The 25237-nt window shown below is 42.9% G+C and overlaps 13 protein-coding genes across 13 annotated transcripts; 5 read left to right on the top strand and 8 right to left on the bottom strand.

Annotated features, from left to right (window-relative positions):
• Nucleotides 1-5: 5 nt before the first annotated feature.
• O0I10_007653 (uncharacterized protein) lies at nt 6-3751 on the bottom strand (the record flags this gene model as incomplete). Its single annotated transcript, XM_058487667.1, has 11 exons — nt 6-555; nt 611-804; nt 855-1055; nt 1115-1503; nt 1584-1734; nt 1790-1915; nt 1982-2274; nt 2332-2814; nt 2869-3073; nt 3130-3384; nt 3449-3751. The coding sequence occupies 11 exons, from the start codon at nt 3749-3751 to the stop codon at nt 6-8; spliced, it is 3150 nt and encodes a 1049-aa protein (XP_058341489.1).
• A 715-nt stretch (nt 3752-4466) lies between these two features.
• Nucleotides 4467-5105, top strand: O0I10_007652 (uncharacterized protein; the record flags this gene model as incomplete). Its single annotated transcript, XM_058487666.1, has 5 exons — nt 4467-4551; nt 4626-4646; nt 4703-4773; nt 4837-4918; nt 4987-5105. The coding sequence occupies 5 exons, from the start codon at nt 4467-4469 to the stop codon at nt 5103-5105; spliced, it is 378 nt and encodes a 125-aa protein (XP_058341488.1).
• A 185-nt stretch (nt 5106-5290) lies between these two features.
• Nucleotides 5291-6400, bottom strand: O0I10_007651 (uncharacterized protein; the record flags this gene model as incomplete). The annotated part of the gene is made up of 6 exons (XM_058487665.1): nt 5291-5432; nt 5491-5555; nt 5614-5720; nt 5778-5987; nt 6050-6317; nt 6380-6400. 6 exons carry the CDS (start codon nt 6398-6400, stop codon nt 5291-5293), a joined length of 813 nt encoding a protein of 270 aa, XP_058341487.1.
• A 1535-nt stretch (nt 6401-7935) lies between these two features.
• Nucleotides 7936-10381, top strand: O0I10_007650 (uncharacterized protein; the record flags this gene model as incomplete). The annotated part of the gene is made up of 8 exons (XM_058487664.1): nt 7936-8197; nt 8270-8384; nt 8440-8572; nt 8648-8923; nt 8983-9354; nt 9428-9814; nt 9868-9895; nt 9951-10381. 8 exons carry the CDS (start codon nt 7936-7938, stop codon nt 10379-10381), a joined length of 2004 nt encoding a protein of 667 aa, XP_058341486.1.
• A 1048-nt stretch (nt 10382-11429) lies between these two features.
• On the bottom strand, nt 11430-12511 carry O0I10_007649 (rpsU-divergently transcribed protein; the record flags this gene model as incomplete). The annotated part of the gene is made up of 7 exons (XM_058487663.1): nt 11430-11447; nt 11513-11566; nt 11623-11778; nt 11837-11941; nt 12003-12084; nt 12140-12373; nt 12429-12511. The coding sequence occupies 7 exons, from the start codon at nt 12509-12511 to the stop codon at nt 11430-11432; spliced, it is 732 nt and encodes a 243-aa protein (XP_058341485.1).
• A 75-nt stretch (nt 12512-12586) lies between these two features.
• On the bottom strand, nt 12587-13543 carry O0I10_007648 (uncharacterized protein; the record flags this gene model as incomplete). The annotated part of the gene is made up of 1 exon (XM_058487662.1): nt 12587-13543. One exon carries the CDS (start codon nt 13541-13543, stop codon nt 12587-12589), a length of 957 nt encoding a protein of 318 aa, XP_058341484.1.
• A 126-nt stretch (nt 13544-13669) lies between these two features.
• Nucleotides 13670-15040, top strand: O0I10_007647 (uncharacterized protein; the record flags this gene model as incomplete). Its single annotated transcript, XM_058487661.1, has 3 exons — nt 13670-14126; nt 14190-14378; nt 14439-15040. The coding sequence occupies 3 exons, from the start codon at nt 13670-13672 to the stop codon at nt 15038-15040; spliced, it is 1248 nt and encodes a 415-aa protein (XP_058341483.1).
• Nucleotides 15041-15520: 480 nt separating this feature from the next.
• O0I10_007646 (uncharacterized protein) lies at nt 15521-16662 on the bottom strand (the record flags this gene model as incomplete). The annotated part of the gene is made up of 3 exons (XM_058487660.1): nt 15521-15813; nt 15884-16105; nt 16167-16662. 3 exons carry the CDS (start codon nt 16660-16662, stop codon nt 15521-15523), a joined length of 1011 nt encoding a protein of 336 aa, XP_058341482.1.
• A 549-nt stretch (nt 16663-17211) lies between these two features.
• Nucleotides 17212-18063, top strand: O0I10_007645 (uncharacterized protein; the record flags this gene model as incomplete). The annotated part of the gene is made up of 5 exons (XM_058487659.1): nt 17212-17231; nt 17292-17358; nt 17410-17522; nt 17588-17641; nt 17694-18063. 5 exons carry the CDS (start codon nt 17212-17214, stop codon nt 18061-18063), a joined length of 624 nt encoding a protein of 207 aa, XP_058341481.1.
• Nucleotides 18064-18191: 128 nt separating this feature from the next.
• Nucleotides 18192-19330, top strand: O0I10_007644 (uncharacterized protein; the record flags this gene model as incomplete). Its single annotated transcript, XM_058487658.1, has 6 exons — nt 18192-18234; nt 18285-18396; nt 18448-18460; nt 18515-18799; nt 18850-19138; nt 19197-19330. The coding sequence occupies 6 exons, from the start codon at nt 18192-18194 to the stop codon at nt 19328-19330; spliced, it is 876 nt and encodes a 291-aa protein (XP_058341480.1).
• Nucleotides 19331-19531: 201 nt separating this feature from the next.
• Nucleotides 19532-20699, bottom strand: O0I10_007643 (uncharacterized protein; the record flags this gene model as incomplete). The annotated part of the gene is made up of 6 exons (XM_058487657.1): nt 19532-19813; nt 19870-20136; nt 20191-20290; nt 20356-20426; nt 20489-20544; nt 20606-20699. The coding sequence occupies 6 exons, from the start codon at nt 20697-20699 to the stop codon at nt 19532-19534; spliced, it is 870 nt and encodes a 289-aa protein (XP_058341479.1).
• A 96-nt stretch (nt 20700-20795) lies between these two features.
• On the bottom strand, nt 20796-21810 carry O0I10_007642 (uncharacterized protein; the record flags this gene model as incomplete). Its single annotated transcript, XM_058487656.1, has 5 exons — nt 20796-21105; nt 21165-21232; nt 21283-21373; nt 21432-21531; nt 21600-21810. 5 exons carry the CDS (start codon nt 21808-21810, stop codon nt 20796-20798), a joined length of 780 nt encoding a protein of 259 aa, XP_058341478.1.
• Nucleotides 21811-22091: 281 nt separating this feature from the next.
• On the bottom strand, nt 22092-23848 carry O0I10_007641 (uncharacterized protein; the record flags this gene model as incomplete). The annotated part of the gene is made up of 7 exons (XM_058487655.1): nt 22092-22514; nt 22571-22728; nt 22789-23082; nt 23152-23299; nt 23366-23402; nt 23465-23511; nt 23579-23848. 7 exons carry the CDS (start codon nt 23846-23848, stop codon nt 22092-22094), a joined length of 1377 nt encoding a protein of 458 aa, XP_058341477.1.
• Between the last annotated feature and the right edge of the window lie 1389 nt (nt 23849-25237).

Raw genomic sequence — 25237 nt, 5'->3', positions numbered from 1 at the left:
CTAGATTACAGATACAGCGATGCAGCGAAAATGATATCTCTATGGATCTTGTTGATGCCTTCCGAAAATTTGTTCTCCAGATCAGTGTTACCGATACTTCTTGCAGCAGAACACATTTGCCTCAACAGCTCCTCGAGTCGCCGAAAGATACGAATCAACGAACCTTCATACACCTCGGTCATTTTGCATATTTGGGAAAACTTTGCGCCTTGACACCATGCATATACGACATCCATCAATTCAGGTTTGAACTTTTTCACATACTCTTCTTCATCAATGTTCATCTTGCATTCTTTCGCCACCTTTGCAATGCGTCGAGCTGTCTCTTGCATGAGTCGTAATGGCCCTGATAATTCTTCTTGCATGCGTGCTGCATTCTCCACACGTTCATCAAACACAAAGCAGCTGAGCAGTGATACTGTCTGTTCCACAGTTAGGTCATTGAAAACGTTTTGAAAAACCATCTCCGTCAACAGTAGCTCGTCTCCTGTACTGATTTCGCATGCTACACGACCTTTCATCTCAACAACATCTGAGGAAGACGTGAATCCGAGCCTAATATTAAAACATTTAAGTACGCCTATCGCATCCAACCAAGCGATCAACCTACCTTCGCATCACTCGCTTCCGAGCTTTGAGTTCATCCAGTTGCACAATTGATTGGGCCTCCACAATTTTACGTTTCATGGCTTTACATTTGTTGATGAGATCCATCTTGGTGGAGTAGGTGTCGTAAAGGGCAGGAAGCTCCGGTGTATCATGTAAAGGATGTGTTTGAAGTTTCTTTTCTAGTGCTGAAATTTTCTACAAAGCCAATGAATAACAAGCAGCAAACAAAGCAAAGAATTACTTACAGCAACTAGTTTTTGAAAAGCCGTATCTTTGATGTTCATGTTCTCAACGGGATCCAGCAGTGGCACATCAGGGAACTTCTTCTTGACTTGTAATATCGATCTGTAAATGGATTTACGAGCATCCGAGCTTCGTAATTCCTTTGGAAGCACCAAGCGCACATGACTTATACCCTCAATGGCCGACAATGCTACTGGCACAACCTGTAATAAGGATAGTGGTTAATAGCTGAATACCACCATACACTCAATATGCTACTCACCAGTGGGGTTCCATCAGCATCAGGTGACGCTGGAGTCACGCCAATAGTCCTTCCCTCAGCATCCTTGGACAACGTACTGCTTTTGTCACAGTAAAGAAGGACATCGAGGATATACTTAGGCGGAGCAGGATCTGTATCATTTCGATTGTTGTGCGACTTGGCTCGAGAGTAATTCACTACAGCTCCCCAGCCGAAATCCATGTCAAGATGCTTGATGCGAACTAAACGACCAGGCTGCATAAATGGCAAACAATAAGAAGGATGGTTCACCACATCACGCACATCCTGCTTGTAACTCTCCAGTTGTTTGCGAATTTCATAGTAGCTTTGAATCTCGTCTTCTTGTTCGATCTTCACAGCGTCTCGCTCCTTCTCCAATAATAGTAATTCTGAGTGAATGCCATGATTAATAATTCCATCTTGATGAGATCATCTTCCCTCTTCCTCCCCTCTCTAATCTCTTCCATACCTCGCTGATATTGTGGGATGTTAGCATCGTTTTGGAAAGTATAGAAGCATCGCTCCAACATGAACTCTGGACTAATGCCCTCCACGCGCAACAGATTCAGCACCATGTTATAGCTGAGATGAAATGCAGAATTCATGCGATCCGATTCACCCTACGCATGAAATTAGTCAATCGTATCATGCCTACCAAGCATATCACGACCCTACCTTGACCATTCCTTTTGCAACGGCTGGTTCCATTTTTTCATCGATCATCATAATAACGACACCACGCTCGTCCAAACCTCTTCGTCCAGCACGGCCCGACATCTGAATGTATTCACCAGAGGAGACCTTTTGACAAAGAATAGATTAGCCGATCGTCCCGATAAAATTTCTTTTATCTATCAAGTAACCTACCCATCGTTGGGATTTTCCATCGTATTTCCGAACACTCGTGAACACAACAGTCTTAGCAGGCATATTTAGACCGATTGAGAACGTTTCAGTGGCGAAAAGGATCTTAAGCAACCCTTCTTGGAAAAGGACCTCGATAGTCTCCTTCATGATGGGTAACAGGCCACCATGATGAATGCCGATACCACGACGTAATAACGGTAAAAGCTGTTGTATCTGACTGAGCTGTCTGTCGTCCTCACTCAAGGATGAGATAGCATTGTTGAACACTTGATTGACCATATCTCGTTCATTCTCTATATTGTACATTATTAGAGCGGGTAACTTTTAGCAAGTGCTTGGCATTATCTTACCGTCGTTGAAATCCAATTTGCTCATTTGCATTGCATTCGACTCGCATTCACGCTTTGAGAAGCTGAACACGATAACCGGGTGATAGTTCTTCATCATGACCATCTTGATGATACGATATATATCAGATGGCCCGTCATTCGCTCCACCTTTGTACGCTTTTCCTTTTTTCCCTTTGCGTGATATGCCGGATGGATCATCGCCTTGCTTGTCAGATAACGCCGCAATCGCACGCTGAAAATTATCTTCCTTGAAACGGCTTTTCTCGTCTACAACCAAATGGATACCATCGCCACCAGCGGGGAACAGGTAGTGTTGCAAAGGAGTCGGACGGAAATCGGTATAAACGACATGACAAGGTTGCTCATGGATTTTACAAATCCATTCTGCAAACTCCATAGCATTGGGAATAGTCGCAGATAAAAAGACGTAACGGACAGCATGAGGAAGTAGAATAATGGATTCCTCCCAGACAACACCACGTTCTATAAGAACATATTAATACCTTGCCAGCGGATGTATCATCATATTTTACTTACCTGAATCTCTCATGTAATGGATTTCATCATATACAACCCATGCTACTTCACGCACAATCTCTGAACCTCGATACAGCATCGACCGTAAAATTTCGGTTGTCATGACAAGGCAGGAAGCTTGAGGATTGATAGTAACATCACCCGTCATCAAACCAACATCACCAAACTCCTCGGTAAACTCTCGATACTTCTGGTTCGATAATGCCTAACAACTATCATGTCAATGAATGTCTTTTTTTCAACGATTTGATGTTGTAATACCTTGATAGGAGAGGTGTAAATGACACGTTGTTTGTTCTTTAGACAATGAGCGATGGCATATTCTGCTACCACCGTTTTACCAGCCGAGGTGTGAGCAGAAACCAAAACCGATTCGTTTCGCTCGATGGAGGAGACTGAGACTCGCTGAAATGGGTCAAGCGTAAAAGGATACACACGTGCAGGATCTTTGGGAGGAACATGCTGAGAAATAGGGACATAATTGTAGTTGGGTGGAACAGCAACTTGATGGCGAACCTAGGATGAACAAACATTGACAATAAGCACTAGTGCTTTGTCCTATCGAATTTTTCATCCTTACCTGATGGCTCAGAGTTATCTGTTCTCCTTCAGCAGCTGGGGCATTCTGTAAACCAGCAATATTGGCAACTTCTCTTGAAGTCTCTTGCTCAAACGTATCAGCAACGATCGCTTGGACGTCTTCAAGGCGATGTCGTTTCGACGTTTCTTTTCCTTCCAAATCCTCGTCTCTTTGGCGCTTCGTAGTCGAATTGGTAGTCGCTGCTTCTTCATCAGAAACGTGGTCGTCGAAATCGTCGATGTTGGCGGTTTGGCCGTCAAAGACCCCAAAGATTGAATCAACGTTTTGATCGTCGTCGAACATAGATCTGGCTCCAGAGAAAAGGTGTCAAAACTTGACAAAGCGAAAAGATAAATTGTATTTGCTTCCCGCTCCGAATGGTCGAAAGTAGAAACAATCCTCTCCCTCTCCCACCTTCCTGAAAACCTACTTTGCTGTTGTACATTATATGTATATAAAGACTCGGGGAAGCGAATCCAGTTGTTGGATCTACTACTATAAGCTTATCAAGGTCGATGAATTCTTTCGGTGGTCATTGTTGTAGTAATTACAGAACATCGAGTTCAATTGCTACACAGACAACCTTAGGCAGTAGCACACTTTTTTTGGTTGTATTATTAAATACGAGAATGGCAGAATGTAACGACATGGAGGATGATGAATGCCTGGTACTATAATGACCAGGTAGTGTAGAGCCTATCACCGAGCTTCTACAGCATAACTAAATATCAAATGGACAAGAGAACATTCGTTGATTGGCTTCTGCTCATGTATGCATGCCATTTATTACCATGTGTGAACCCATGGATGATGACCACCTGCATCATATGTAAATGCTAACAATAGTAGGCTGGATGCTTTAATCACCTCGAAATTCCTTTGTGCTAACCTATGTAGCCCTGTGAGTGGCAAAGGTCATGTGACGATCATCATCCATCCAACAAGTGCCCAGAAGTCACACACATTTCTTCTACCCTAGTTCCTAGTTCTTCTCTGCTCCTCCTTTCTCAAGCGAATAATGTCTTCAGCAGCTTCTCCTTCCCGGCAAGCTGCCATAGCAGCTTATCGTAATCTCTTGCGTACACAACGTCAAGTGTTTGGAGGTATTTATTTCTACATTAAGATCGGTTAACGAGGAAATGAGAGAAAACACAGGAATAATTCAGCTTCTATCCAGAGGACATTCGAGCGATCCAAGGCATGCTGTTTACCTGAAACTCGGGGTATACGTTGACTAACATAGTTGATATACAGCTGCTAAGAAGGAGACACATTCTCGGTTTATGCAGTACAAAGACGAGAGCAACGTTGATGTTTTGGAAGAGGTACACACAACGCATGGGCTAAACGGGTGGGATAAGAAGACTCGCTAATGCTTTCAATTACAGAAATTGAAACTGGCTGACCAAGTCATCATGTTATTAAGACATAATGTGGTTCAAGGTATCCCTAAGGATGACAATACATTTGGTATGTTGTTGGTATACAAAGATTTGGTGGGTATTCAAGGAACCTCAAAGACTGATCTGTACACGAAGAATTACGCATCACCAAAGATACAGAACTTGGAGATAATGAATCGATCAAGCTGGCAAAGGGCAGTCATCGCAGGAACCGGAAAAAGGCTGCTGTCCAAGGATGCTGTGGAAGTAAATAGTGATTGAAAAGAGAGGATATCCCACCTAGTTCCTTCACACGTTCAACAGGACTCACTCAATGTAATGTTCATGTGGATTTACTATGTGCAATTTTTATAATGGGAAAAAGAAACACCAATATTATGCCATGTAATTTATTTGGATATATGAGGATGCTGGTGGATTGTAATCAAAGAGCTGACAGCTATCGGTATCCAGTTCGAGAGCCATAACTGATGCCACTGTGATTAGCCGACGTTTGTGTAGGCACAGATTCTTCCGCTTTGGTAACTAATGCAAAGTCTGCAATGATTGATCCAGGAACTTCGGCAGTGAACACAATGGGTCTGTCACTTCAGGTTAGCTTTACGATAATACTTTGCGATATGCAAGCAATAAACTTACTTCCCAGGTTCATCGAAATACGCAGATATAAGCCCCTTTGTTTCCATCGCATAATTGAGTGCAGTCTACAATACATCAAATCAGTGTTGCATTGTATATCCCTTTTAAACACCGTCACATTACCTTGAACTCTTTCAAACCAAAAGCCAGTTGGACATTCCTTCGAATAATATAGCTTGAAAAATCACAGCTGTTGATAGTGAATTCGCTGTGCATAGGCCGATCATTTGCTATTATGAGATTACTTAGAATAGCAGGATAATAGAGCAAATACCACTAAACGTTACATGATGATACCCCTTCGTTCCAATAAGACTTTAACTTGACAGCATCAGGCGTACATTCAATGGCCACATCGGTCACTCGAGGATGAAAACATTGAAGGTAATCGATAAAATAACCGGGATCAATCGAGAATCGATGTTGTGTTTCCTTAGTGTACAAAGCCTTTGCAGGGTCTGTCTCTCCATACCATAACGAGTGTGTCTTGGTTGCACCTATAGGAGACTTGGGATCAGATCAACAGTCTTATTATCATTGTCCTTGAATTTGCACTTACCGTCAGAGGCCACAAGTTTCAGTTGAAGGTGAGATTTGTCAGTACACTGGTCAAGGTGGCATTGCTGAAGCAACTCTAACATTGTGTTTTTACGAAATATGGACCGAATAGTCTTTAGAAGGATACGCGATCGTATACTATCTTGCTTGATCGTTTGCCCATTCACTAGCTGTGTTGGTCGATGCAGTTGATATTGGCCAAAGAACCGAGGTGAGATGCGAAAGAGTGCCTGACTCGTCATGGCCAAGTTGACAGACCAAAGAATGAGCTACATGCATAGAGGTTACGACATGAGCCAAGGATTTCGTTTCTTGCTGTTTGTAAGGTTACCTGTGTCTTTTTGGCCTCCATATGCAGCTCCTCCCCACAACCGGTCAAGGCCCCAAGCGCAGTAGAAAAGGCTTCGATCACATCAGTATGATCAATACATCATATCAATATACCAAGTATATGTACGTTTTATACAATCTTTCGGGATCTCTGCGTGCAAACTCATCACCAACAAGTAGAAATAGAAAAAGATGTGGATTGCAAACATTTCCCACTTCCTATGCCAAATGCACTTGCCAATTTCAATTCCAGATGGCGCACCCTGCTTTTGTAGAGATCGCTTCCTCGTTGAACATCAATAAACATGGCATGTCTCTATAACGGCTTATCAACAATGGAAAGGATACTGCTTTCTGATGTATCATATCACCATGGTTTAATACTCTGAGAACTTGGTTAGCTTCTATCGTAGATCTGCTTATTGCATTCATATGTAATCATACGGTTGATAAATAAAAAAAAGCCGATTGGGTATTCCTTTGCTGCATAGTATCATAACGTTATCGGGCAATGCTGTGCAAGGGTGTGAGGTGGCGAGTAGTCATGTTCGAACACGTATTTATCAATCATGATTCAAATGAGCTAAGCAGCAAGTTTTATGGCGCAAATTGTTCAATTCAAAAACCACAATGTTGTTCGTCACATGTTGCTGCATGTAATAACTTTTCCACATCCTTCTTGTCACTAGCTTTTCTCTTCATCCATCGGGTCCATGCTCTCATGCTTGACCTTGTTGTGTGAATCATTGTCACCGTGAGCTTCTTGTAAGATTTGTACGATGTCTCCTCCAAGATATTCTGTCCCACGGTCCAATGTAAGCCAATTTGCGCGTATGAAGATATTTGTAAAGTGTGCCACCCATCCTGGTTCTTCTTGTAAAGCATCACACCGCACTCCGCGCACGATCGTTTTACACATCCCACCATGCGTTAGGAAGTTCCGAAGGTCAGATTGTAGAACATCAACCAAGCGCGCCTTGCAGTTAATCCCGTTATTTCTATGCCAAGTGATAATATTTAATCACTGTGCCGGTAAGAGTGGAGTGATTCATACATGGTATTTGGCTGGGGATATAATACAAAGTTGATATAGCGATCATGAACGTAGCCCAGTTCGAACATGACCCAACCGACGTGTGTTTCTGCTGGTTCCATACAGGGTAAAAAGAGCTGCAGTCGGTCATTGCAGAGTGCGCTTTCTTATATTTGTGAACGCCCAAAGCACGTGCCAAACGAAACAAGCATTGATGCGTGAGTATGCATCTTGCATATGCTTTTGCTGGGAGATCAATTCATTCAGCTTGATATAATACCATCAACTCGGGTTCATGCAAGAAATAGGCAAAGGGAGAAATGAAGGGTTCCATTTATAGTTTTTCTGAAATCTCGTACCCCGTGCAGCTTTTTTTTCTCCCGCTCGTGGTTAAATTACATCAATGGAGAAAACACAACTATTGGCATTTTCTTTTCATCCCAGCATAATCGATAGTGTAAGTGATCCGTCATAGAAAGAGAAAAGCATAATACATTACTGATTGGAATAGAGTTCACAGTATAATGCCGATATCAGGCATAGCATCGCCAAAATCCTCGCGAAATAATGAGCGCACAAACAAGAGAAGACTTCCTTCAAAGAGAAGAAAAAGTGTCTCACGCCGCTACCGACAATGTCATGAAGCAAACTCTTGCAACAGCGAAGTCAGCTCATATGCCTCAGCTCCTCCTGAAATGCTGTCAACTCTTTCTTCTACGTTGTCAGAGGACTTTTGCACCTCAGAAGATGAAACTCTCAGTGATGTTGTTTGTCCCTTGAGATGTGGTAAGAAAAGAGCGAACTTGCTTTGGCAAGCAACCTTTAGCAATTAAACATACCTTTATCTTATCACATTAGAGCAAAGCAACAAACAACATCGTCCGCTTCCTGGCATTGCAGATCACGATGACAATGATTACGATGGTCAAATGAATAATCGAGGTAGTCCCGCGGCATGTATTTTTGTTGCAAGGTAAAAGGGAACACAATACATAAGGATATGTCAACTCATACAGAATACCCCCAAGCCTTGCCAAGGAAAAGTCTGACCGCGATCTCAATCGATCCGTCTGGAAACACTTTAGCCAATGGGGTAGGCTACTCCATGTCAAGGTTTTAAAAGATTGGATGTCTCGACCATATGCATTTGTCCAATATGCGGTAAGTCCAATGATATTACATACATGCACACATGATCCCTCGGTTTGATATTCAAACCTATTGTGTTTCCTCTAGCACCTAAATGATGCAACCATAGCCCTTGAAAATGCACCAGGAACACTTCTTGATGGCAGAAAAATCCGCTGTGAGCAGGCACGTGTCAATCGCACCATATGTATATCGAGCAACAACACATATATGCCACTGGAAAAAGACGAAGTTCGCAATAGACTATCGTCGTTTGGCAGTATCGAATCCATGAGAATGGTGGACGTTCCCACTGAACAAGAAATGAAGATGTACGCATATGTCAAATATCAATACCGCGACGACGCTATTAAAGCATTTTTGGTACGCGAAAACAGGTTTTCTTTTATCTCAAGGTAGTAGCTAATATGGTTCATTTGCAGATTCTTCGTGGCGATGCTGAACTCCGGAGCAAATGGTGCATCGATTGGGCTGCAAACCTAGATGTTGCCTCTTCAAACTTGTCGACCATCATCAGAAGTCCCCATGTTGCTCGTATCGGTGGAAGCAGCCATCATTCAAACGCCTCATACACCTCTATATCAAAAGACAGAAGCAGTATCTTTATTGGCAATCTATTCTCTTCTGTCACTGAGAATATCCTACGAGAACGATTCTCCTGCTATGGACAAATTGTATCTGTGCGCATTATCCGCAAATCGCCATTTTCAAAGATGAACCTCAAACAAGAGCGCGTCTTTGCCTTTGTCAAGTATGAGAAATTTGAATGTGCAGAGAAGGCTATTGCGGAACAGGTAGTGTGATTATTCGATCATCAATTATCACCCCCACTGATACATGGTCATCACAATGCACACAACAACGTAGAATCAAGCCATATGGAACGGGAGACAGTTACGAGTAGCTTATCGTGAGAATAAGCATTTTGGCAGACTTGAGAAAACTAGTCTTCAAGTGGATCGGCCCCATCCTCCTGGCGCAGGTTTTCCTGCCTCAATCTATCCGTATTTGTTGGGTACAAGCCCAGGTCATGTGCAAGAGACAAGTGTGCCACGCACAGACCATCGACATGCAAGCTCCGATGATGATCAATGCGCCTTGGAAACTCAGCCTAATGGCAACGCCAGCTTCGAAAAAAGAAGCCAACATCTATCCACATACGTTGATTACTGTTGTAGTTTGTCGGAGCATGATGGTAATATCCGTACAAGCCATGGTATCTCGCACCAATTTCATTCCAACATGTCACGTTTGGTATGTGAATATGAAGGGTAGTGAAAGCAGCAGACCAACTAAACACGATGTAGGGTATGGAGGCAAACAAGGATATTCGAGGTAGGTAAAATCCACCGTGATCATACATGTCTCTAATATTACTGCAAAATAATAGGAGACAACAGCATGCAACCCGCCGTGACCATGTACTTTCCCACGACAGGGTACTACAGTTATACTGCTTCAGGAACATATCCACTTGAGAATTCAGTGCCCATGGAGTATTATCTTCCACCTGCAGGAATACGAGTGATAGCACCACATCATCAAATTCCAAGCTCGTCTGGTTCTGACCGACGCCATAGCTGTTTTCCACATCCACCTATGAATCACTCTCACTATCCACAGTGGAGTAACGCCTTTTGTTACAACGGACCAACATTTTATATGGCGCCAACGATGTATACAAGTTTTCCGCTACCATTGGGAACCGACGCCACCGGGAATATGACTCATATAGTCTCGATTCCTTCGTCTGATTTGCCATATTCAACCATGGAAAAGACACCCACAAATGAGCATGCACTGCATGAAAGAACACAGTAATGGAGCACGTTATCTTTGTATCTACATAACAGGCACAATTATCGAGTGAGAAATTATATCACGTGTATCCCCAGCATAACTTGTTTCACATGGAAAGAGAGAGGTGAATAAATGTGTCTTTTCAGCAGATGACATGCAACGTGATATTACGCATATTGCTGCACCACCTGACAGCTCTTACACATGAGAGGACACAAGTTCTGTTTTCCTTCCACCTCTTTTTTCTTCTCGCTACTATGATGATCGTCTTTTCGACAGCTCCATGTTCCAAGCAGCACCAAATCCTCATTTCACCATATGGCATAGTCATCGATACTGATCCCTCCAACAATAGCTGGAATGGCCATCCCTTTATGCGCTTTATCCATACCGATGATCTCATACCATTCTGTGCTGGGCTCAGTGCAGCTTATAAACAGAGACATGCCGTCTGTACACAGCATCCTATTCGCTTTGATGCAAGAATACTTGACCCACAGCGCCAAATATTTAGTTGGCATGAGGTCACAGTGTTTGATTACTCCGAAAACTGCCTTCTGGTTATCGAGTCATTATCACAAAAACAGCTCAGGATGAGAGGCAACTGTGCTGATGATGCATCGTCTGGATCCTGGAAGCATCGACTACATGACCTTATCGAAAATGGTTTTATAATAGTGGTACATGCACTGCTATCCCTAGCCCATATTATGCATGAACATGGTTATCACTTGAAACCTTTTCGCCCTGACGTGGTGGAGCGGCTGCTAAATTTACTGGAGTGGTCTGGAGTTATCAAGGATATCGAAACGACACGATCCCTGCTGCACCATTACTTAGAGCATTGCAATTTGCGATTTATGTACCACGCGCTACGATCATATCACATGTAGAATCCATTCAGACCAGTAAGATGTCAATTATACAGTGAATTTAAAAGCACTTCGCTTGTGTTCAGCGCATACATGACCATGTTGTATATGTAGTTTGCATGAATTTCGAAATCTTAACGGGAAAACAGATATTAATTATTCCTATTCTTTGGCACGGAGGTATTAATTCACTCGTTTTATACTCGGATTCCACGCTATATCATCGTAAAGTTAGCTGCTTAATGCTCTGATCTATGTAGACCCAATGATATTGACTAACCGTGCCGAGCAAACCAAGAAAACTCTTCGCTCCAAACTCAAGCATTGTATCCAGCTATCGCGTAGTTAGTTTTATATATCATTAGTAAACAAGCACAAATAACTTATTACCTCTTTTTTTCCATCCTTCAACTGTGCAGCTTGGGCTAAGCGGGAATCGAGAAAGCGAGCAGTCTCAAAGAAATCAGTAGATTTGTCTTGTGTCATAAAGAGCTCCGTTGATGTGTAAATGGCTGCAAACCCTGCGCGGTTAATATACCAATTGAACTATAGTAGCGTTTTATGAGATAATCTATCCGAGAAAGAGAGACAAATAGGATCATACATCAGGGCTTCGGTCGCCAGCATAGAATAAGACGTCATCAGCCAGCTCAGCAAGGTGGGTAACCGACATGGGAATGTTACTAGGATACGCCATGATAGCCAAAGCCTAATAACGTGCATTAATATAATAGCAGCAAGCTACATCGTTCTACGTGGCCTTTTTTTACCTCTGACCATCTATGAGCATATGGTTTAAGAAGATCCAGACGCATGGCAGTGATCTTTTTAATCTTCTCTGGAGTGTTCAACCTTTGATGTATCATTAATTGCACGTATCCACAAGCATAATTCAATGATAACTTACGTCTTGAGTTCTTCATCATCGGTTAAAGCCTTTTCTACCATCGCAACGTGGTTTTGGCGACAATATTTCAAGAAAGCGTCGACAAGGCCTGCTTCCCCGTTCACAAACACACCATGTGCCACGGAAGGATATCCCAGCTCGCGTGCGCCACGTACAATACTTTCCATGGTCCAACCAAACTGAGGCACAAAAGGGAGCGTTGCCTTGAGCAATTTAGAAGCTGGATCGCTACTGCTAGACATTCAAGATAGTTAGCACTGATACTTGAAAGAAAATAAATAACACATACGCCTGTGGTTGGCTTTGTATTGTTGAAAGACATCGTCTTGATGTTGGAATACAAATGCGTTGGAGGATGGAACGTGTCAACATGGCAAAGTAAAACAACAACTGCGCGGTACAACGGCACAATATGGAGGGTGCAACAGAAATTGTTTATTGCATGGATTATTGTTGGTACTTTTTACTTGCCGCCCAGTCTATCAAAGATGGTGTGATCATCCTCAACGCTACCGCTAGATATCCTATCCTTGGCATCAATACTTCACGCTCCTGATAATCAGATGCTTCAATAATGCGTGTAGCCACAGCAGTAGGCGAAAGTTTTCCATTGACAGATCCTGTAATAGGGCCACATCCAAGATGGCCATCCACGGCTGATTTCCGTAAATCTGTGTCCACAGTGCCAGGGCAAACAACCCCAATATGCATTCCATACGTTGCTAATTCCATTCGAAGTGAATCAAAGAATCCGTGAAGAGCATGTTTAGATGCAGCGTAAAGAGCTCTTGTAGGCGCACCAATTTTTCCAGCCAGGGACGATACAAGGATGAGATTGGGTGCCTTTGAACTGGTCAAGAGACAGGGAATGACTTGACGAACAAGGCGTACAGACCCGAAAAAGTTTACTTGTGTAATACGCTCCATTGCTTCATCCACATTTCCATCCATAGTTTCTTCATGGCCTTCCTCCACCACCTGAATTGTACCATCATCGAGCTTTTGTATTTGATAACCACAAGCATCCATGAAATGACGCACTGAGATGGCACCTGCACAATAGATCACCGTATCCAGACCGTGTTCCTTTTCTTCTTGAGGTATGATAAACTTTGAATCGGTAATATCGCCAGCCAACAAAGCAACTCGTATAGCGCCTGCATTTTCACATTCTTTTTGTAACGACTCGAGAAGCTTTTTCCTTCTTGCGATAAGGATCAAACTGGCTCCTCGTGAAGCGTATTGTAGTGCAAGCTCACGGCCAATGCCGGACGAACAACCGACTAGCAGAACGCGTTCACCTTGTGCAGAAATTAATCTTCTTCGCCTCGTTTTGTAATGTCGAGTTGCAACGTAATAACGAATGAGTGCAGCGACGAACAAGCCGAGCAATATTCGCTGCATGGGAAAGATAGGGTTGCCATGTTTATGTGTGTTTTCTTTTATCGTCCGCTCGTGTCAGCTGATGATGAACATGCATAAATACGTGGCAAAGGTAAACACTTTTTTTCTTTTCCTTATCCCTACAACATGACAATTCCCCCACAAGACTATCTACGTACCCTTAATTCCATCCGAGACCGCTGCTATCAAGTTTATGAACAAGCCGCAAAAGGCGCACTTCAATATTTTGATGTGGATGAATCCAAGCTACCTGCAGTAGTAGACCACGTCATAGCCCTTGCACATCGCCGTTTCCCAGATATGGACGCCATTCCTCCTCATTCTCGTCTGCGTCATTTTGATCATGTATATCAAACATGGCGTGAAAAGACCGCCAAGGCTGATGACAAGATAGAACTTGCACGCAAACTCGTGGATTTGGTTATCGTGTCCGTTTTAGTGGATGCTGGTGCAGGTCCGGAATGGAAATACAAAACTGATAACGATAAGCTGGTGGGCCGTTCTGAAGGATTAGCATTAGCTTCAGTGGACATGTTCCTCTCTGGATCTTTTTCGAGCACATCTGTGCTTGATCAGGTGGATGGTATGATTGGCAACACAAGTAATGTTTATACACGCTAAATACCTGTCATTATTGGTTTACTAGCTGAAGGACTTGCTAATGTATCACCAAAGACCATGGCACAGGGTTTTCAGGTGACTGAATCGAATCCCATGGTAGGCTTGGAAGGACGTTCTACACTCCTCAACCGGCTCGGAAATACGCTGAAGTCCCAACCAAAGTACTTTCCTGCCTCTGGCTCATGTCCTACAAGTCGACCAGGAAATTTGATTGGTTTGTAGTAATACATACATTTGATGTATTGTCATGCTCAAGGTGTCTATTTTCTACCAGATTATATTCTCGCCAACAAGCAAGATGATGGAAGTATTTCTATTGATACGTTATGGGAAGCGGTCATGAGCCTTGGTAGTATCTGGCCAGCTCGCGTAGAAGTCAATGGAGTTCAATTGGGCGACGTTTGGCCTTGTCCTTGTCTTGGATCCAATATGCCCGATAATATTGTCCCGTTTCATAAGCTCTCTCAATGGCTCACATATTCTTTGACCGAAGTAATCGAAACAGCACTTGATATGCATGTTCATGGCATCGATAAGCTGACAGGTTTACCAGAATATCGCAACGGCGGCCTCTTTATTGATTATGGTGTATTCGTCATCAAGCCAGAACAAATTGAACGGGGTGGTGGGAACGGCTCAAACATTTTGCCCACATTTGAGGGGCACGATCCCTTGATTGTCGAGTGGCGTGCGCTCACAGTCGTGTACTTGGACAAGGTGCATAAGGAACTTGAAGCAAAATTGGGACGCAAACTCAAGCTTGCCCAGGTGCTTGAAGGTGGAACATGGACAGCTGGACGAGAGATTGCTGCTACACTTCGTCCGGATAATGCAGGCCCGCCTATCATCATCAAAAGTGATGGCACACTATTTTAGGATCTTTGTTGGTTTAAGATAGTCTGTGGAGAGCAATAAATTCCAGCAGCCTCTTCCGTGGGAATATCCATGGTCCTGTAGTTTCATGCAAATTGAACCCTAATTTGCTGTTCGCACCCGAGATAGGTAGCGTGGGTTACCCCCTATACAACATGCTGATTAGAATGAATGGATTGTGTTCATTTGGCTTTGTGCCAAGCGGCCAACTATGCTATTCATGCAAGTAAGAGATGATGGAAATGTGGATCCTGAACTACAGTAACTAGGAACCATTCTTTGTCTTAATGTACTTGTTTTACCTGACACTGGTAATCGAACAAAAACATCATGTGGCCCTTCGGATGTAAAGCAGTTGTGTGGTCACTTGGTGCGTCTTTCCACGTATCCTTCGTTTTCGATCCGCATAATATGCAACTTTTGTTCATTCACATACAATTCTTGATTAACGATATTGTAGTTTACAATTATCTTTTAATTTTATTATGCAAAGATGTTACTAAGAACATTTTTAACCTGGCTATCAATACCATCCATAGCTCTCTTTTCCATTTCTTTGCTATCCAGTGTAACTTCACGTTGTTTCTTCTCTCTCTGAGTAAACGTCCGGCGGATCTTTTTGGCCTCTTGATGATCTTGACCGTGCTTGCGCTTTTGCTCTTCCATACTTTTGTGCATTTTGGCACGAGCCACACTATCGAGATATGCCTTATTCTCACGCTTGACTTGTGCAGTCTCAGCCTGCAACTGCTGCTCCCGTGCTTTGCGTTCATATGCTACATAAATGGATAGTACATAGTTAACCCTTATTTACATCAAAATTGCCCATATTTCCTGTATACCTACCCATTTGTTCTGTAAGATGACGCCATTTGAACTTTGGGAGATACTTTATTGTCCAAGTGTCATGATAATAAGGGCTCTGTCGTCTTCCACCAATTTGTCGCATGTTGAGAAATTCAGCTAACGTCTTGGCTCGCTTCTTATCTTTGAATTCGACCCAGCCTTCTGTAAAGCGAGTACGTCGATCCCTGGTATATTTCTTGCGTCGTGCAGCAGTCCGTGCATCTGCCAAAAAAAAAAGGTTGTCAGTCATAGTACTTTCATCCTTTATAGCAAACCCAATTACCTTCGGTCTCGAAGAACACTCGCCCTACTTCAGCATAATGGCTTAATAGTTTTTTTACTTGCTGTGGAGTCATGAATGGTGGAATACGAGATAAGTAGCATACACCAGATCGTTTCTGCTCCTTTTCAAATTTCTCGAGCTCTTCTGGTGTCAGCTTCTTTAATTTGTTCTTCTTGTTCGCTCGACTGCCAGCGGGTTTGTTCATAGTATTGCTGTCAGATGATTGTTGCTCTTGCTCTTCCTCAGAATCATATCGTGAGCTGATAGAAGCACTGTCACTGATATCTCGTTCTTCTTGCTCGCTATCTGAGTCGTCCTCATCCTCGTCGGTATTGTCACCGGCAGTGTCCAACACACTTCGTACGTTTTTGTCTTTACGCAAGTGATGTGCTGGAAGTCGCTCATTTTGTTCTTGATCGCTATCGTCAGACACTGATGATTCGTCTTCACTTAAGCCAAGCAAATCGTGAGGTTTAGTTTCTTCGTCAAAAGCCATGTTGCTGTTCGATCGATCGCTGAAGCAATAGAAGAAGCACAATGATCTGAGTCAAGCCACCTATTTCTCGGAATTCAACTAAGCGGAGTCACATGCATGATGGCATGAAAGAAACCTGAGGAAGCTTGCCAATGAGTAAGAGTGCGAAGACCAATCGAGTGCTTCGGGTCAAAATGAAGGATTAAAGCAAAGCAATAAACACACATCAACGCGTTCAAACGTACTCAGCCTACATCTTTACCATCTATGAGCGAACATCTGCTGTTGTTTATTAAATTATTGGTTCCAAAGTGAATTCATATAGCGTTTATCACACATACATCTTCGAAGAGAGGAGTCAACAATTAGGATATAAAAGACATTTATTCATCACACAAAGAGTCCAAAGTGGTAGGGTGTACCAGGTGGGTGCAAATAGCCAGGCTCTAATCATGAGTCGATCTGATATGGCTAAGGTCACGTGGCTGACATGAAATTACTGGTTGCGCTACTGCAGTCGCTTTTTACAAGTCACCCTCCAGGACTTGGACACCTTATCAAGTCTTTCTAATGTATCGTACTGGTGCACGGTAAGTGCTATTCTTGAAACGATAATACGTTTTAGCTTCAACTGTTATATACAATATTAGTCCATCGTTTGGGGCAAAAGCATCTCCGTCGACACGCTGCCAGAAATGTCTACAATATGGTCATTGGGTAAAGACACTATTGTTCGTATGCAGATGGTATATTGATCTCCTGTGATAGACGTATGAATGTAAAGGCAATCGCACATACAAAGCGAGGCCAACACGAACACAACAACTTACGCGCCCACTCAAATTACAAGAGCCTGATTTACCGGAAGAACTGCAGGATAGGTAATATAATACCTATGACTCCACCATCTGATCCACAGCTCATTGATATCTTTATCAAACAATAGAAAGGGGATTGCTGATAAAATTCTTGCAAGGAAGAAGAAAGAGAAGAGAAAAAGGTATAAATGGCACTAGATCGTGGAAACAGTAGGATTAATTCCCCAATCCCAGATACTCTTCCAGTAGTAGCAGCGAAAGTGACAGTGAAAGTGAAAGCGGCAGTGACAGTGAAAGCAGCAGCGACAGTGATAGTTCACAATCGAGTTTGTCTTCATCATCCTCCAACAGTGAAAGTGATAGCAGCGACAGCTCTGCCCTAAGCAGTCGAAACAGACGTCGTAGACGGCGTTCGATATCATCTTCGCCATCGGCAGTATCGAGACGATCACCAGCACATAAAAAATATCGACGCCGAGATTCCGTATCAAGCTCGACTAGCAGTAGCAGTAGCAGTAGCAGCCATGATCGCCATGACAGCCGAAGATCCTTAAGCCGTTCTAGCAGTGTCAGCAGCCTTGGCCGTCGTCCCTTCAGAAGATAACCTCAAAGCGATGATAAGTTACATAGGCTATGCCAAACTATTGGATTAGGTTGACTTCCTATGCATCATAACTCACCATGTTTGGAAATAAAAGGTCTTTCTCTCTTCTCTATCTCAGCCGGTCTTATATGCGGTTTAAGGCTAATCTAACCAATCCAACGGCATTGCATAGTAGGTTCTTCCTCATCAATATGCTTCCAAAGCTCATGCAGATGTTACAGAGATTGCTCAGACTTTTGAAAAACTGGGGTCTACTTGTATTGTGTCGCTTTCCAATAGTACAGTACAATTGATCAAGTTACGCGATTCTGACAGTGGTGTACAAGCGTGGACGTAAGTGGTGAGCACGGAACATCTTCTCCATGCTTACACAATAGGTTATAGCAAATTTGATCCAGTGAGTTGGTACAGCAATCGCTTATTACATGATCATCTAATATGATGCCTCAAGTCCCTCATATTCCAGGCATTTCGTATCGAAAGCGCGTATAATAATCAGATATATTTGTCACTCGCTATTGATGATTTGGTCCGCGCAACACGAACGGCACAGCAATGTAGTGATATTCAGCTTGCTCTACGGAAGAAACGCAATACAACAATACTGGATTGGAGTATGGTCACTCAAAACAGAGGTGGCTCAACAACCATCATTGGCCAAGAAATATGCGTGTCACTCATTCCGCATGATCGATGGCGCACATTTCGTGAACCACTCTTTGGTGGCTACCCCGACGTATGTACCTCAAAAATGTATGAAAAACGAAATGCTCACCGCTTTATTAGTCATACATTAGGTTACCTGATCTTATGAGCCTAAAGTCTAGTGCGACCCGCCTTAAATCTTTAAGCAAATATCTCATCATCTCAGCGAATATGGAAGGCACACTAAAACTAAGAGTGGAAACGGACCTAGTTCAATGTGAATCAATTTACCACCACTTGGAAAATCCACGTATCGAGAACTATACACCATCTGGTGACCCTGCCGACTTCCAATCGGTCAAGATAAGCTCGGAGGATTTTGTCAATATTCTCAATAGTCATCACTTGGATCCTGTCAGAACAGTGTGCGGTAAGTATACGTCCATTCTGTTATATTCATTGTAGCAGATTCTGACTAGATTTGGTAGCCATCCATGACAAACTTCAAGTGACTTTTTACGTATATGTTGATCTCGAAGCACACCAATCAAATCCAACTTTTGCTATAGCAGGCACTCAAGAAACATCCGTTACATTTCATCTCCCCGTTTACCACAACTAATGGCGCGTGATTTACGTTCATTTAATAAAGGGATTATTGTTCGTATATAACACACATTCAGCTCTATACTAGAAAGGTGTCCACTAGATATCCAATCATGAATGGGAAATGGGATGTGGGCAGGACAAGGAAAATGCAAAGATGCAGACATGCATATGTCAAGATTATGTGATGTAAAATGCTCGCGACAAATCTTCACATTTACTGTGATGAAGGTACTGTTGTTGTTGGTTCTTCTGAAGCGCTGTTTGGAGTCTCTGTGTTTGTTGGTTCAGGTAATGAAGGTCCTTGGGGCTCTGTAATTGAAGAAGATTCGTCTCCTCGGCTTTCATCGGGCAACATATCTATCTCTTCTTCCTTCACAGAGTCTGTGCCATTATTATTGGTAGAATTCGCTCCGCCGCCACTGCCTCCTGAAGCATTGTAAAGCTCCATAGCTTGTTCAAATTCCTTTTGCTCCTTATTATACATATCATAATAGACCTTCACAAGAGAAATAAGTTGATTTACATCTCAATCATCTTATCGCGTTCGCTTACCTGTTTCTCTTCTTTTGATAAGGCCTTCCACTTTTGGCCAAGAAGACGGGTCGCTTCACCAAGGTTATCACTCGTCAATTGATCTTTGATATTATCACGTTCCATTCGACAATACAAAAAGAAAACATTCCCTGGTCCTTTTGGTGCATTGGGATCACGTTTCTTGCGTTCTTGTGGTTGTTTACTGTTGGCTGCTCTGGATTTTCCGGGGCCACCTCGCTTTCGACCTGTGGTGTTGCTAGCGTTTGATGTCTTCAAAGAAATAGCCTAAAAATCGCGTTTCCTTAGCACATGTATGTTTTGTTATCTTTCCATACTTACTAAGCCAGAGTCTGAGACATCACCTTCGGAATCACTGGATGCTGCGTTAGCTCTCTTGCCATCACGCCGGCGATTCTGATCAAGTTCTTCGAGCAAGACTCTGTAGAAAAACAATATATAAGGCGACAAATACCAACATCAACAACTGATCATGAGATATGTTACATGCGTTCCACTCGTAGACGCTTGATCTGTCGCATAGCTTTCGTCAGCTTCAAATGAATAGCATCATTATCCTTTATGAAAACTTTAGTAAAGCTGTATACATGATATGTCAATATACGTTTTCTTTCTTCACCTCTTCTATTTCTCGAACTCGTTTCTTCAGTAGGTTGTATTTTTGTCGAAGCGTGTCTGCAAAGGATCATGTCATAAGTACATGAATGTTATTTTTGTATTGAATCTTGGCGTGTACCGTCTGATGTTGTCGTAGTAACGGGAGTACTAGTAGCATTGGTGGAGGAGGCTGGATCAGTGTTATTCATGATTGGTTGGCGATCAGTAGGCATATAGGCAGGGTGTGAGAAGAAAAGAAAGGTTGAAAGGCGAAAGTCGGAATAATTTTTATTACATTGTATCCAATTCAGCGCTCCGAGAGCGCGCTCTTAGTCCTCTTTGGAGCTGCAACGACCCGCAGGGTTTACTGCCATAAGCTGGTTTATAAACATGTATCTCGAGAATGTTACATAAAGCCATCGAAACCATACAAGTTGTGAAACATGTTGTCGCATAGCCTTGTGTGTGACAAAATAGTCGCCTGGAGATGAGACGAACACTGCTGCTCTTTCAAACGTAGGCCAGAGCCTTTTCTCGACTTGCACCAAGAGCAAATCAAGAACCCCAATATATTTGCGTGGCAACCGAATAGATACGAGCTTGTAAAGGAGAATATCCTGGTTCTCTGTGACGTAATGTCTTGTGGATTATATTTAATAAAATATCTCTCTCTCCTGCCTCAATCCCTGCTGGCTTACTTTGCTCCATGATATACGGCAATATGGTTGGGATGGCCCGAAACGCCATATTCGTCAAACGTGATTATCTAATATAAAGCTGTGAGCTACTATAGCCACTTATCGTCGAGGAACGTACTGTATCAATATTATGCTTGCTAACATAGGCCCTGATCTGCTTTGAAACAGCCTCCGGCGGCCAAGCATTGAGCATGCCATCTTGTAATTCCCTATAACAATGTATTCCCTTATTATCCGTCCTACAAGCTAAACAATTTAAACACTTACGGCTGATCGATTGCTCTCGTATTGGATGCAGGAATGCCAAGCACCTGACAGCTTTGAGTAAGCTCCTTCTTTCGCACGACGCCCAGCCTATCTGCATTACCTATGTATATGTCAATTTTTGAAGTTAACCATCGTGTATGCATCGCTTAGCTATATCTAGAAAAATACCAGTAGACAAACAAAGAACGTGAAGACGATGTTTCGAAGAGCTCAGCGCCCTTATCGTGGGACCGAAAAACATGCACTCATCGTCAGGATGAGCAGTTACAATAAGCGCATTCCTTGTTGCAATCGGTTGACGCTGGTGAAAACTTGCAAGAACATGGTATGTGTATATAAAAAACGTAATCAGCAGCAAAGCACTTAGGAATGGCAGCATTAAGAGTCCAGTTGAATTGGTTTGGCTTTTGGTATTTGCACCATCTCAAAACACTACTTTCATTTTTAGATCCAAACAGCGACACCTTGCTCGTGCTCCCCTCACAAATAATTTGCAGATCTATAAGCAGAATCAACTGCCATGCAGCATGAAGGCGTTTAAGCATCCTCCCCCACCCAACCCCGAATTCAACATGCATGCCATAATCTCTACCTCCCCATCCGCTCTTCAATCATGCCTTATTTAAATAATTACGAATGATAGTGAATGACAGTACATTTTTATCGTATAGTTTGGTCTTCGAGAAGTGCATCCATATCTGGCATGCAAACAAACTTCTGTGTAAGATTACCTAATTCAATCACTTTCTTTTTGTCCTCACTCAGAGTATCGACCATCATGGCATTCTCCAAAAACGAGGACTGCATGCCTTGAGTGATATCAAATAGAACATCGCCTATCTTGAGCTTCATCTTCCCGCTCTTATATACCACTAGCGAGCCCACTTGGCCTTGTGGCATATCCCCCAAAGAAAGAGACGCCATTGCACTCTCAAGAGTCGATTTTTTCGCAGCTGGAGGTAATTGCTTGTCTTTGTCATCGGCAGCTTCTATTGGCTCGTCATTGACTTTTTCGAATTGCGGGAGTATGGATGGAAGTTGGAAAAATAACAGCTCGTCATCAGCAACCGAGACGATTTGCTCCTGTACAATAAACGATATCGTTACTAAAAGTCTTTTAGACAACACAGATTACTTACGTTCTCATCTAGACCAAATAGATATTGTGCTGGTGCATCCGCATCCATCATAACTGGTGGCAGACTAGATATATCGGGGACGGTTTCCTCTTGCTCGTCATCTGCGTCCATTTTAATATCTGACATGGATTGTTCCTCGTTAGATGGCTCGTCTTTAACTATTCCACAAGTTAATAGAGTTTCTTATGCAGCACGGCTATGGAAGGTAGTTTAAAAACCTTTTGCTTTTTCTTGATCTTTGAAGGATGCATTCTTTATGGTCGTTCTTGCTTTCGATACTGTTCGTAACCAGGGAACCTTGGGTCCAGTGGATGTCAAGTCACTCGGATCTAATTCTCCAGCTGTCCTTGATATATGCTTAAACACAATTGGGAGAGTGTCGTCGTGGTTATCACCAAATAGATGAATCATATCCGAATCTTTGTCGTTGTACATGTCAGTTCTTGATGACGAGTCGCCACTGAAAGTTGCATATCCACCGCTACCACCAAAAGCGCCACGGGCTCTGTTTGCTGCACAAACCAGAAATCGACGTTATTCAGTAACCGATACTTACTTTCCTAAGTCCTGATATTACATACCCATCGCAGATGGCCCAAGTGAAAAGAAACCCGATGCCGTACTTTCAGCAACAATGTCGCCACGGCCACGACCACGGCCTCTTCCTCTTCCTCGACCGCGACCTCGATCACCACGCCCTCTAAATGAACCTCGTCCATGTTCTGCATTCTAAACATATCCCGTATACATTATGACCCGATGTAACACAGCACAGTCATTAGAGCGCTTGTTTACCTTTGCATTTAATGCCTCATCGACAGCAGATGATGACCTAATATCACATGACGATTGTTCAAGATTAATCGATCAGACTTCGAAGCACTCATGACCTACGCTTCCTTCTTATTTCGTCTGGCAGGTATCGTAGGCTTAAATTTCATCTTTGGAAAGGTGGAAAATATGAGTAAAGATACAAGTACAGTAGAGCAGGAGCAAAGAAAAAAATACCTTAGCTGCACCACCCCTTGTGCGTTGTCCATCATGCACACTTGGTAGGCGTCCTTCTTGCGTATTATCAGAGCGTATGTGGCCAATCGGTTTGCTGGACATTGGTACTCCATTGAGCGAGGTTTCTCCAGAATCGCCACCTTCCTGCTTGATAGCTGAATCAACCTCACTAGGTCGAGCAGGACGGGTTCCTCTTCCTCGACCTCGTGTATTTGGTGCGAATCGGCGGGTTTGCTTGGAAACCGATGGTGAGATCGGTTTATCGGACATGTTGTATTGGAGACTGAGAAGGTTTTTCTTATCGTTGCAGCAGCCGCCGTAAGTTTAATTTCATCTCGAATTTCTTGGGTGACGCTACTGCAAGTCCGAAAAGCTCATTGGCAATGGCAAGTACAGTAACTATCTAGAACAGATGGTATGAATGCATTTCGTATTGACTATGGGAACTCTGAATGCTTAAGCATGTGATCTTTTAGTTTACAGATGTCAGCTTACATATGATATTCAGCGTTTTCTTATCAATACAGCGGGAGCCGCAAAGGTATGCACAATGAGAAAAAGCGCTGTCGATAATAGGTTTCTTTATTAATATTTCGTACCTAACAGCTATCTCTTACTGACCTATCGAATGGCTAACGCTATTGTTGTGGGTGCAGGCACCGAGCCTAAGCACGCACGTAATACTATCACGTGGTACCTTGAGAGGTATTGGGCCAACGCCCTGGAGAACCTCGAACTCGTCCGACTTTTTAGAACGTCAAACAATTGACTTCTGATATTTACACTATGCCAAAAACACCTGTCAGTTTTAGATCATAATCCACAGACGTAGATTAGCTGCTGTGGTCATCTATTAGACTGATATTGACATGGTCCATGGAACAGAATGTAAATAGTAAACTCTAAATAATCTTGATGTCGTCAAGGATCTGCTTGCTAGCTCGTTGGTTGCTATTATGATTCACTTATGAAAGACAAGCTACGCCGATACTCACGTTTCAAACACCAATGAGTAATCACTACTAGGCTCTTTGAAGTGCTTTACCTATTATATAAAAAAAAGTCGACACATATTGTTGTTCTTGCTGACAGTAAGTATGTGATACTTGACAGTGCCAGTACCATTACCATAAGACTGGGTTGATGACACCAAAACCAGGCTGCTTGTGCTGTATATGTGCAAGCGAGCCGACGGGTATAGTCAGTGCGATGTATTTGTTTTTAAGAACAAGAGACTACATAGTTACGGGGTCGACAATGGTGAGACCTCGTCTCGATCTAACCTCACAAAAATTATGCCGACTCCAAAGCCCTAACAATGATCAAAGACCACTTCTGATATAGCATCACGCTTACCGTATAGGAAACGATCAGACGCCGCTAAGCGAAATTTGACAATGAACCATGGAGTCTCTATTAGAAAAAGCTGGTGGACATGGCTCAAAGCAGCTAATGACCAACTGTCAAGTTCGCGATGGGCAATACCAGATTTCGTCATGTCGCCATCAGCAAAAAAAATTTTTTTTTGGGATCAACCCTGTGAAAGTTCATGTTCACAGACAAGGACGTTTCGAGCACGGTAAGCAATTTTTTCTCATAAAGACGCGACGATTGTATGTAAAAAAAGTTTTGGCGATCTCTGCATTTCTCCTGTTGCAA

Source organism: Lichtheimia ornata, assembly GCF_029851405.1.
Source record: "Lichtheimia ornata isolate CBS 291.66 chromosome Unknown scaffold00038, whole genome shotgun sequence".
NCBI classification, from domain to species: domain Eukaryota; kingdom Fungi; phylum Mucoromycota; class Mucoromycetes; order Mucorales; family Lichtheimiaceae; genus Lichtheimia; species Lichtheimia ornata.
The sequence above is the reverse complement of the archived record's forward strand: the minus strand, read 5'-3'. Positions and strand labels throughout refer to the sequence as shown.